This window comes from Podarcis pityusensis (genome assembly GCF_964106645.2).
Source record: "Podarcis pityusensis genome assembly, chromosome: 6".
Lineage (NCBI taxonomy): Eukaryota > Metazoa > Chordata > Lepidosauria > Squamata > Lacertidae > Podarcis > Podarcis pityusensis.
The window spans coordinates 28848580-28861373 of NC_138030.1; the positions used below are offsets into that span (position 1 = coordinate 28848580).

Genomic DNA, 12794 nt, shown 5'->3' on the forward strand with positions numbered 1-12794 from the left:
CCCTTCTATTATTAACCAAGGCAATGCTTCTGGCTCTGGCACAGAGTTGTTGTTTGTAGCAAATTAATGAACACCATGTGGCAAATGGATTCAACATCAGATGGGCTGACACAGCAGTAAGCTTTCAAAAACAGGCACCACTTAGCACTATTCAAATTCTGTTCATTTGGGGGGAGGGGAGAATGTATTAATATTTCTAGCATATACTATTCTGAATATTCAACTTAAGAACCAAAGTGCCACATATGGCACTACTTGGATATCTACACTTCTGCCTCGAAGGAAGACCGACGTACCAGAGAATACCGATGTACAAAATGGGGTGGGGGAAATCCCAACATGGTTCTCCAAGTTTCTGTTACATACATGCATAGTGAAGACATCAGGCAGGTACGAAAATCAATCAAGGTATTTAATACAGTGCAAACCATAGATCCTTATTTAAAATAAATGTATGTTTGTGTCTGAATGGGAATTGGATATCACAGATAGCAATCAACATTCCAGGTGCTATGTAGAAAAATGTACAGCTAGTGTCAATTTCACCTACTTCCATCATAGAATTACTTCAACATTCCAAATCCACCTCACCAAATCCAACTGGGAACAGCGACCAAGTGAGTGTAATGCGGAGAGAGGAGTGTCAATGCCACCAATGGATATAAATAGAGACTTTAAAGAACTAAAAGCCTAAGTGATGCATTTGTACATCTAAGCATAATAAGCCAATAACGGCTTAGGACTTTTCCTTTTGAAATACTTTACAAGACTTCTAAAAGCGTTTCCATCAAATTAAGTTACAGGCTTCGTATCCCGAGTCAGATTCAGCATGGTCAGAACTCTGAAAGATGGTGATCCAGCAGTGGCATTAGCATAGTCCAGAAGCTGAATGTTGGAATTTTGCCAATAAGGTTTATTATTTAAAGTAAGTCAACACCCTAAACTGCAGGCAACTTTCTTTGGAAACTTTGTTTCCCTTGCTCAGACCATGCTATGCAGAATGCAATTCCCACAGCTATGGGATTAAAGAAATAAAGGCGTTGCGCTTAATGATGTCTCCCACCCATACATGCACCTGTAGCAACAGGTGAGCAGAGTCTCAATTGTTTCTCCAGCTGGGCAGCTGGTGTAGTTATATGTTTTCAGCCCAGGCTTCTAGCTCTTTCATGTCATCATCCTCTTCTTCTTCTTTCTTCTTAGCTAGAAAAAGACACAACACCACAAGATTAAGCACTGTGTTGTGATTGTCTGCAGTTGCTCAATGTATTTATTTTATTTTAGGTATTTATACACCCATTCTTCATCTGGCCAATACAAGAACAGTTCCTGGCATGTAAACATAATACAAAAACCAAAATAAAATAAAAACTAACATCATCAAATATTTAAAATCACAACAAAATTATGTCACACAAATATACACCCCATCCAAAGCAACTATTTTAGCAACCAACAAATACCTGAGTGAACAAGTACTAAGCATGTTCTGAAAATTCAAGAGTTGCTTGCCTTATTTCAGAAAAGAGGAAGCTCTACAAGGCAGCTGCCACCAAAGACCCTCTCCCAGATTGCTGCATAATGTACATCTGTGACAACCAGTGACAGCCTCTTCCAAGGATCTCAAGAAATGGAGAGGCCTAGATGGGAGCCTAAAAGGGATGCTTTCACGTATCCAAGCCCGAGTTCTCTAGGGATTATGTCAATAGAAGCTCCTTAAATATGGCTTAGTAGCCAAATGGCAGGCAGTGTTTTAAAGTGGTGCTTGCTTCCCTGGGGTAGTACACCAGGTTATATGGAAAAATGGAGGGCATGTTTAAAAAGCTCCTTGCTGTGTTGTCCTCACATGGGCAACATCTGCATGCTGCCATCAGAACTGTGCAATACTACAACACTATGGGCAAGGGAATGTAACCAGAACCACATCCATTTGTTCTCATACCCAAGACAGTGATTCTCAAACTAAAGGTATGGGGGAAGAATTTTGTCACCCAAGTTCCTTTTCTTCGAGAGAGAATTGTTCTCATCCCTGGGGGAATAAAAGCAAATGAAATATTCCAACCTGGAAACCATTGATTAGTTGGAATAGACGATCAGAGAACTGCTTATGGGGTCTAAGGTGTCAGAGATAGATCCTGGGGAAGCCCCCCCCCCCCCAGCTTTGAGAACCATGACTTTAGATCTGTAGATAAAGACAACTAGGGAACTTAACTGGCTTTCCTTCTGTGAAACAGATTAGTGTGTGTAAATTTTGCACAGTAGTTGAGAAATAAAATCACAAGAATGGCATATTACAATGCTTTTTTGACAAATGCACTTGTTATACGATGCTCCTGTCTTTAGCAATTGCAAGGCACTCACCTGGTTTTGAAGGTATAGATATTGAGGGCACATTGGGAAGTGGAACTGTTTCAGGACCACTGATCTCCAGCAAGTTTTTATCCAATTCTTCCTGTTCGAGTTCCTCTAGTTCAGCCATCAGTTCATCCTATTATTGAAGGAGAGAGACGCTGCAGTTACAGGTGCTAGCACCAGAAATCGCTGTTGCCAGTTTTGTAACATCATACAATTGTAAGAAACCTTCGTGTCCAACTCAACACAACTGGGAATTCTAGGTGTCTCAAAACATTTACATATCCAAATTATTCTGTTGTTCCTAAGAGCAAGCCAGAGTACTAAACTCACATTTCTGTTGTTATTTAAGATGGAAAAATCATGAGTTTGTTCTCATTACATAATATTTTGAGTCACAAGAAGTAAGTGTGTTTTGAAATCCTTAAGTTTGTATGTGTACAAACGTCATACTTGTCTTAAACTGTTTGGTACTTACCTCATCAAATTCTTCACCGATTCCCACAGGCTTGGAGATAGCTGTTGAAATTTCTTCTGCTAGCTCCTGCTGTTCTGCAATGTCTTGCATTAGTTCATCTACTTTGTCAATATCCCTGTAGGAAAAGGATTTAAGTTATTTGAACCATTCATCTGTTTAGTCTTGGAGATCATTACAAGTCTCAATAGCTTTAAGGAAATATTCAGCTAACCACCAGGGCAAACTGATTCAAATCATCAAGAAAACAATAATGCTGATTTAAAACACACTTCTTCCTTTGAAATCATTATTTCCTGAGCAAGAATTCAGACTAATTTAAATAAAAATTGTAACAGTAATAACTGCTTGCTCTAATAATTACAACTTGTTTGCATCTATTCAGTTGCATAATCTGGAAGTAAAATCCAAAGACTTTAACCATGAAAGCCACATGCTTTTCAAACTATATGCTGCTTACAGATAAAGCATGTCTACATGTAAAGATACTTAGCATGATCAGTTACTTGAAAGCTTATACCATGTCTGTGCATACTTTTATAGAAACATGTCCCGCTGCACAATGTAGAATTTGAGTTACTGTGTGCAGACTGGTTTATAATAACTGTCCAGAACTATCCAAAAAAGAGGGAATATGGACAAAGAGTGAATGTGTCCCTTTGTACTGCACTCAATGAAAAGTTGGCCCATTCAATGAACCAATGATGAAGAGCATCTTACATGTTGTCGTGAGCAGCTTTCATTGCTTTGGCAGCAAATCCCATATTCTTGAGCACTTCAGTGTTGGTGTTGGCATTTTCCAGGGCTTCCCTCTGGAATTCGATTGTTGACAATGTGCCATCGATTTGTGCAAGCTGCTTCTCATACCTCTTCTTTCGTTTTAGGGCTTGAAGTGCAGCTGGACAAAAACAAGACAAATGATGATTGATATACAATGTGCATCTAAAACTGTTTCTACAAGCATGATGTTCAGAACATAAAACCACTTAAAATTTATGCTACCAATTATGCCTCTCACATCTTTTGTGTTCCCAGTTTAATTAAATTTTGTTACCAATAGGTGTCTTTCTCTAAGCAAATCAATTTTGTTGCCGAGTTGTTTGTCTACTCAGTATCAAACTGCAGGATCTACAGCCAACAGCCAAGTACTAGAAGCTTAGATGCTTAGCACACAAGGCATGACAGGCTTGTTGACAAATAAACCTTCATTCAATCTTTCTAATATGGTAAACTAGCAGGTAATGAGAGAGAAGGTTCAAAGAATTATTCAAACTACACAAGAATGTCAAGTAAAATGAACACAAGAAATGCATAAAATCTGGATGTTTTGTCTTAGTCACTATGTAAGAAATGGAAACACTTTATATGACCACCATCTAAGATACTTTGGGGGCAGGAAAGAGAAGAGAACACTCTGAGTAAGCAAGGACATTTGGTACAGGGCAGGCATAAGTAGCTGCAGGAGAACCACCCCTAGGGCACCTTCTCCTCAAGGAAAAAATGAGGCAATGAGGATCTCCCATTTCTTGGTGTCAATTAAAACTCAGCTTGGCGGGGGCACTTCAATTTTTTTTCTCAGCATTGGAAATTTCACACCACCCCCCTACATTCCTGCACTTCTTCAGAGGATGCTATGAAAGGAGATAAGCATGTTCAAGTACTGTATTTTCTGGCATATAAGACTACTTTTTAACCCAGGAAAATCTTCTCAAAAGTCGGGGGTCTCCTTCTACGCCGGCTACAGCAGGAGCTCCTGCAGCAACTCCCCACCAAAGAACAAAACAACAGCAAATTAAATCGGAGGACACCAAGCTCTCTAGATTAAGCAGAAATACACTTGGAAATTGGCCCCAGAAGCCTCTCCAATCACCAGCAACAGAACGACCCTAACTGCTCCCGGTAGTAGACCATGTGGTCCAAAATGGCAGCCTCACATTGCCCCAGCAACTAGACACGTGGCCGCTGCCTCAGCCCAAGCAGCCTCCACAGTAAAAGAAATGGAAAGGCTCATAACAAAGGCAGGGAACCAACAACAGCATTAAGCGCAGCAGAGCGTGGCACAGCCAAAGGGGCAAGCAAAGGTAGAAAATGGCTGGGGGGGGGGAGGGAAGCCGATTATCAAGCTGCGAGGGCAACGACGAAGGGAGCAGTTCGGGCAGGGGAAGCTGAGAGGGGGAGGTAGCCGGGATCAGAGAAACCCGGAAGCTTTTTCGCCACGAGGGCGGCAAAGTTGTAAAGTGAGAGTGGCAATTGAGGCAGCACTCCCCTCAAATGCCCTGCTCCCCACGCACAGCGATGGACTCACCCACTGCCAATTGATCGGGGCGTACGATAAATCCTTTTTTCCAGCCACCCTGGGTTGAAACGGCGCCTGTCAGCTGTTCCACGTCCCAAGCAAATTCCACGAGAGTGGCTCAACAAAAGCAGTAAAAAATCCCCCCCAAATGCTTCAGCATAACTGAGCGAAGTTCAGTGATGTCCTAGCAATTGAGGAAGCGAGCCAAAGAGGAAGCCCTCTGACTCGCTCCTCTGTTTAAATGGACCCGTCCACTCCCACGCACGCACACCCCTGGGCACTGGGAAGTGGAGCGGATTTCTGAGCCGGACTGGAGACTGGTTTTTCTAATTTTTATTTGGTGTGTGTTGGAAGAGGGGTAGTCTTATACGGCGAGTATATCCCAAACTCTATATTTTAACTGGAAAAGTTGGGGGTCATTTTATATGCCCAGTCTTATACGCCAGAAAATACGGTAATCAAGCAAGGTGTATGACTATGTTTTCTCTTTCTTTCTCTGTTTTTGTTTTTATTTAGATTAGTTTCTTTTATTGTATTGTATTATGAAAAACTTTTAATAAAATCTTACATATAAAAAAAGGAGGCAATCCTCTGCATAGGTGTAGATTTTCTAGTTCACTCTAGCATGTTATCATAGCGGAGAACTGGAAAATGCAAGCAGGAATACTGAACAAGATACAAGAAACTAGGCTGTTTGGTACACATGGAAGTGGATCAGTTTGGGGCAGTTAGAACTGATGTAGTAATTGGTACTCAAACAGAATTATAGCCAGTTACAAAACTAAAATGGCTATACAAGATTATTCACATTAAATAGTATGTAATCAGGTGTCCGTTTTTAATTTTAAGAGCTAAACATCTATAGCAAAGGAAATTTCATTGTACCATTAAAATTAAGATGCAACAGTTACCATTTTCCACTGCCCACTGAAAGTTCCTAATTAAATGAATTTATCGTTTAAAACCTTAAACAGGAATTATACTGAGCAGGAATCCAGCTCCAGCCATCTGCAGTTTGTAAAACCTTTTCAAGAAGTAAACAAAGCATACATTTATAAGTTTCCCTCATCTGGCTGCCCTCTGTGAATGCTGGAATTTGAGCTGCTTTCCACTGTAAAACATTCAAACTGTAGGTCAAGTGTTATGGGAGAGCCACTGCACTGTTTCTGCCAGGATGAGTTACATTATCTTCTAAAAACCATCTTTTCAAAGAATCCTATGGTGCTATTCTACAAATAGCAGTCCAGTATGTTGCCTAACCCTATGCAACTTTACCTATTTTCAGGAACAACACAAGTTAAATTAATATATGATGCAGGCCAGCGCTGAAATAGATCTGTTCATATACCGCCTGGGCAGAGTGTTGTTTCTGGGCATTTAAGTGTCAGGTGGCAGTAAGTCATTTTGACCATTTGAATCAGGTAATTGTGAGAATAACTATAGTGTTCTGTTACAATGAAGTTTTCAGGCACTGAATTTTTTTACAAGTTATTTCGAAAGCATGTACAGCAAAATTGTTCTTGTTATAAATTCCCACTGAGCTAAAAATTAATTGTATTTATTACCAGAGCATTATCTATCCAGAGCTAAAAAGATAACTTCTTAAGAGATGATAATAAAATTTAGCATCTTCTTTGCAATATTATGAATCTGAACATTTCAGTAAGCAGGGAAAACAGAAGCCTCAACATCCCAGTCATATGAAGTTATGCTCCATTATTTACACTGTATGTTACACCAGAGATGACCCTAATCTATTATACCTCTTAAAAGAGACTTGCAAATTAAGGAATAGCAATTCTCCTTTATAGCAAAAAATTCCTTTTAGCACTCAATAAACTTGAATCACTAACTTGCATCATCAGAAGCACTAAACTTCACTCATTAAGAACTGCATGCAGATTCTTGTGGAACTCTTAAGATTAAACTTAACGTAAACAGCAATCTGCAGTGGAAATTGGGATACTGACAACTTTAGTGCAATTTCATTCATTTTGATGGGACGTAGACAGGTTTCAAATGTACTACGTTGCTGCTCAACATTCTTTCTTGCTATTGTCATTTCTGTGCAAAGGACTGAAATGCAGTTTTAAATGCACTTGTACCAAGATTTATAATCAACTGGTGACCATAACGGAAGATCAGCTTACAGTTTCAACCTATGTTTTTTGTATCATCCTCTCTAAAAATGCATCTTTATAGTATTTGAAGAATCTTCGGAATAGAGTTGTTGCTGGCATCCATCTGTCTCAAGAAACAATGGACTGCACCCCTGGGGGTGAAGTCAAACTGAGCACCAAAGTAACCTCCCCAGGGAACAAGCCTGGGCCGTATGTATGGAGGTCCTGGGCTGCCCAGATGACAAGATCCTCCTCTCTGCCTTGCTGATGTGGTCCAAAGAAAAGCAGAGCAATACGTTTGGCATCAGCTTGGCTGCAGGAGCAGCTGACCGGAAGGAGGCGTATAAGGTGCCATCCCACCACCTTAGGGACTCCACTCTGGATTTGTGTAGGGTTTGCTCCTTAGCCTTTTCTTCTCCGAAGATGTCCCACAAAGCAGTGGAGATTTAGGACCAGAGTTTTCCTTCTCTTAGATGGACTACCTTCCCAGGTTGATGAGCCCCATCTGCCCCTCACTTTCCTCTACAGCACGTGCAGTAACTGCCATCTTGACTGTGGGACACACTACTGGCTCAATCTGCTGCAGCTTTCTTCACATGAAGGGAAAGTCCTTACTCATCGAGAGTTTGAGAGTTGTATACATCAGGGAATAGGTTTTTCAAATTTTAACCTCCTTGACCTCACCGCAAATGTATTTTTGACTATTAGCAGATATAGTATGTTCAACTTTCTGCTCAACTTTCATAATGGTAGGCACTTGCAACACACAATGTAGCACTGTACATACACACACCATGATTTCTGCTGAAACTGGCGAGTTTGGGGGGACAACCATAGGAATTTTTCTCTAATTCTATGCATGCTAATCAGCATGAAGGGATGCAGTAACACTTTAATTTTAAGAAGAATGACAAGACATTGCTGAAATGTACATCTGTACCTGACATTTTCCTCCTGGAGCTTAGGGAATGATTTAGATCAGGGAAATAGCATGAGATTTTTGTTTGTTTGTTTGCTTGCTTGCTTGCTCATTTTAAACACATTTCCTAGTGTTCCTTCCCCATAGCTGTTTTGAGGTTTACAAGCATACAGGAGATTCTGATCTCAGACCTTCAACATGCCCAAGCTGGCCCTCAGTCTAGTCTCAAGGCAGTATGAACTACTGTCAGAGGTAAGCAAGGAGCAAGTATCTTCTCCCACACTGACTAGTGTGGTACTTTAATGAAATATTACTATTCAGAAATTATTTTGTTGTGATCTTTACAACCATCCTGCAAAGGAGACCAGCATCATTCTACGGCTACCTAATGAACAGTAAGAGTCAAACAGGGGACATCTTGATTTGTAGCTCAATCTCTTTACCACAACAACACATCAGCTGTCAATAAATTGCATTACAACATAGTTACAGCATTCTTTTCTAACTATACAACCAATCTAATTTACCATTGATAGAATGTAGCATTTGCCGGATCAGCAAACTAAGCTTTTTCAACTAGCCAGATGATGAATTAAAGAAGCCTATTGCTTTCTCCCTTTATTTTGGCTTTTTTTACAAGTCATGATTATAAAAGCTGACAACAGAAATGGTAAAGAATGTACATAAATTGTATACACAGAAACATATTCTGCTGTGGAGATAAAAAGTTCCAGTATTACTGTAAGGAGACCCTGTTGCTTCTAAATACCATAAGCATGCACAGCACACTAAATAGCAAAACCATGATAAGAATGAGACAGTGTCAATTAAAGGAAAATAGTCCTGAGCAACATAACATGGAACATATACTGCAGCTTCATAAATGAGATAAGATAAACAGCCTCTTGTTTAATATCTTTTCAATGTGCCTCAGGTTCAACTAAGAAATAAGGAATACTGACCGACAAGAGATTAGCTTAGAACTTAGCCTCGGCGAGGAAGCCTCAATGAGGAAATACAATGTTGGTGCTAGTTTAAAGATTACAGATCACTCTGCACAAAGTGCAGGTTCCTACCTAGGTCTAGGCTTCAAATGGATGCAGCCAGGCCTATGGAGAGCTTGTCTGAGGCCTGAAGGAGAAGTCCTGTTCTTCACATGACAGCATAAGTCTGGCAGGCCCCTAGCACCCCCCTCCCCCAGCCAGCTTAGTCCTCTGAGGCCTGGGGCAAGTGTACCCTGCTGCCTCCCTGCCCTGCACAGGTCTGGATGCAGCCCCAAGGAAGCAACCCAAAACTGAGCAGGGACATAGAAAAGATGCTGTATCTAGAGGCTAACCCTAACGTACTCCCTCTCAGAATCCCACTCAAACTAACCCAAGATCTGAGTGCTACAGCAGAACTTGAAGAGCAAAACTCAAAGAGGGATGGGAAAAGAGTAAGACCAGGATAGATGTACAGCAAATTGCTGGTGTCAAGAATTAAGTCCAAACTATAGAAACAAGGCATCTGCTACCTTACACTTTTATGTGTATATAGGCCCCAAACCAGGAGAGTTCAAGATGCAAATGCTACTAATGGCCTGAGAAAAATGAAAGAGACTTTTACTGTAGGACAGGCACACCGAACTCGCAAGACACTGATCTACTCACAGTATAAAAAACTGGCAGTGATCTACATTGTCATTCGAGGGTGGATCAAAGTTGTCCCAAGATCGACCAGGATTAACCAGGGCCACCCCGCAATTGACCAGTAGATCACAATCAACCTGTTGGACATGCCTGCTATAGGAGATGGGCACATGGAAACATAAAGCACACCATATTTTTCAGATATACTACAATAATGTTCCCATTCTGAAAACCAGCTGCCATTTATTTGACTATATTGAATAAACTTGTATGCCTCCAGTGTAGATCACACAACAGCCCCCTTTACTTCCCCCCTCAACATCTGAAGTCTCTTTTGTGCTTAAATCAGTGTAGAGAAAAGCCTGCAAAACTTATCTGCATGCCAAACTCACAAGAGGCCCACAAAAATAGGAATGGAGGAAGAGCTCTGGGCTGGGTACTTTTAATTACGGAACTGTAGCCTTATAACAATGATCTGGTGAGACCAAGCAGGCCATCCCAACAATGGAAATGTGTTTTGCTCCTGTCTTGCGTGCCATTTCATTGACAGTTACTGCACGTTTAGTTTATCTATTTTGTGTTCTTAGTAGGCTGAACATTACCCTGGAGGCTTTTAAGGCAAAAATGCCACTAATACCGCAATCTTAGGCACATTTAAGTGAAAGTAAAAATCTACAGATTGCAAGGTGTCTTATCTCTGAGTAAACATACACAACATTGTGAAGCAAGCTCTCTTCCTACCTATTAGGCTGTGTTTTTACTTTGCTCTAACTGACCCCAGCACCATCCTTTCCTTTAGAAAGGTCCAAGCACCTTTCTGTCTCTACACCCCTCTTGCCACAGGTAGATTTTAGGCTGCTGTGGCCCCTTGGAGTATGTCCAGCACTGGTCACCTTGGTCTGCTTTATTTATTTAGGTCTGCAAGCTTTTATTTTGTGCTCTGCTTGTTAAGTATCAAACGGAGTAACTATAATACTGAAAGTCTTTATTTACGGATTTACATCTACCTATCTTATTTTGCCTTACTTGAATGCAATTGATGAGTTCTGTAAAGTTGCTTCCCCTTCCCCGAAGATGTTACGTATTTTGACAGCGACTCCGCTAGTGGTTATTACGAGGCGCTTTGGGCGCAGTTCACTGTGTGGGTGGGAAACCAGCATATAAATAAAGGGAACTTTGAAAAGAAGTCCCATCCGAGGAGAGAAGCCCCCTCTTCCTCCCCGCGCCCGCCCACCCGCCCCCGCTCACCGCGCTTGTTCTTGGTGCCGTGTTTGCGGGCCGCCCCCAGCTCCTGCTCGATCTTCTTCTCCAGGAACTCCTGCTTCTTGCTCAGCATCTCCTCCGTGTCGCGAAGCCGCTGGATGGCCTCCTGGGGGGAAGGCCCCTTGCCGCCGCCCTTCCCCCCCGTCCCGAACAGCTTGCCCAGCAGCCCCGACATGGCTGGGCCGCAGGCGGAGAAAGCGGCAGCGGAGAAACGGCGGCACCCCGCGACCTCCCGGTTACGATAGGATCAACCGTGAGGGAGGGAAGCGGGGCCGGCCGAAGACCGCCGGTGCTGAGGCAAAACGCCAGGAAAGAGACACCACCTCCGCCTTCCTCCCGACCGGAGAGGCCCCTCCACCAGCAGCGGCGGCGGCGGCGGCGGCTGTACGGCCTCTCACAGGCCCGAGCCCTAACGGTGACCACTCCCTGACTGACACACGGGTGCCACACACGCAAAGCCCCCGGCACGTCAGCCTCGGCTGCCCCTTGACTGACTCACGGCCTCCCGGTAGGACCGCCCGAGATCTCTCTCACGTCACTCCGGGCGCCACGGCAACGGCGGCTCCGCCCACAGCCTTCTTCCCCAGCCCTCGCTACTCAAGAGGCCGCGAGTATGTAAATAACAGGCAAGGGCTGCCGGTTGCCGTAGTTTTTTCACTCAGAGGATTTCCTCTCGTTCTCTGAGGGGGTGACGTCACTTGGCGACGCGCGCTCGCACGAGCCTGGGTGTTTTTTTGTTTTTGTTTCTCTCTCTCTCTGCTCAGTTGAACGCTGGGAGATGTAGTCCTGTCCTCCGCCAAAGCATTAGGAGATGCCCCATACAGGGCCGGCCCTACCATGAGGGAGAGAGAGGCAGGTGCAGGGAGGGGAGAGCCATAGTTATGAGAGCCATGTGCTGGGGAAGACACTGTCCAGTTCACCAGTATTGTAGTAAGATTCAACCACCAGTTTGTGGCCTTGGGGAAAGGTGCCATCTCGTCCTTCGCCTCAGGCAGCTGATATCTTGAGCCACCCCTGAGCCCACATGTTGAACCTTTTCGGAGCCTCTAATAGTGACTTGCTTGAATGGTGGGTTTGGATGTGGGCCGATATTAAGTGACCTTGAGCAAGTCAGTTTCTCTTTCCTAACCTACTTCATGGGGTTGTTGTGGGACTAAAATGCAACTCTCAGCACTTTGGAGGATACACTGTAATAAATGATACAAAGTAATAAATGATAACAGCAGCAGAAATAAAACATCATTGTTAAAGATTGTACTTGAAATGCCAGGTGACTCGGGCTCAGGCATGAAGCTTTTCCAAATACAGTACATTTGTTTTTCTGAGGTTCGTGGTCTGAATTTAGGTAGCCTGGCTATGGCAAAACTTGAAAAATGTAACATCAGTTCTATGGGTGGGTGAGGATGTTGTTTTAGTGAGGATGTTGTTAATTGATAAAACTGTTTAGTTAAACTTTCCCTGCTCTCGCCTCTGTCTCTCGCGTTCCTTCTCCAATTCTTCATTAGGCATTGTTGATTACACAGAATTGAGCAAGAATTGCTCGTTATTTTTCTCTGCCCTTCTTCACAATGCAGTCACTAGCTGCCTATACACTTGCATTTTGGTATGTATCCTTTTATATGAGGTTGCTGCTCATCATATGCTAATTCTAGTAAGTGTATGAGGGAAAGCTCAAATTTTAACTGGACCATGGTATTTGTGCAGAAATGCGTCCCTTTTCTACATACATCAGAGTCATAGGATG

At 42.7% G+C, this 12794-nt stretch overlaps 1 protein-coding gene across 1 annotated transcript; it reads right to left on the reverse strand.

Moving 5' to 3' along the window:
• Positions 1 to 391: 391 nt before the first annotated feature.
• Positions 392 to 11631, reverse strand: CHMP4B (charged multivesicular body protein 4B). The gene is made up of 5 exons (XM_081009619.1): positions 11036 to 11631; positions 3545 to 3722; positions 2828 to 2942; positions 2359 to 2485; positions 392 to 1200 (listed from the first exon to the last, which is right to left on the reverse strand). Exons 1-5 carry the CDS (start codon positions 11223 to 11225, stop codon positions 1133 to 1135), a joined length of 678 nt encoding a protein of 225 aa, XP_080865745.1. The 5' UTR covers positions 11226 to 11631; the 3' UTR covers positions 392 to 1132.
• Between the last annotated feature and the right edge of the window lie 1163 nt (positions 11632 to 12794).

Bases quoted from the DNA above. Each gene is read 5' to 3' on its own strand.
- CHMP4B (XM_081009619.1), bottom strand. From the start codon at position 11,225: ATGTCGGGGCTGCTGGGCAAGCTGTTCGGGACGGGGGGGAAGGGCGGC. The intron at 3,723-11,035 runs GTGAGCGGGGGC...GTTTTTGTCCAG, and splicing joins CGGCACCAAGAACAAGCGCG to CTGCACTTCAAGCCCTAAAA. The intron at 2,486-2,827 runs GTAAGTACCAAA...CTTCAATAATAG, and splicing joins TCGGTGAAGAATTTGATGAG to GATGAACTGATGGCTGAACT.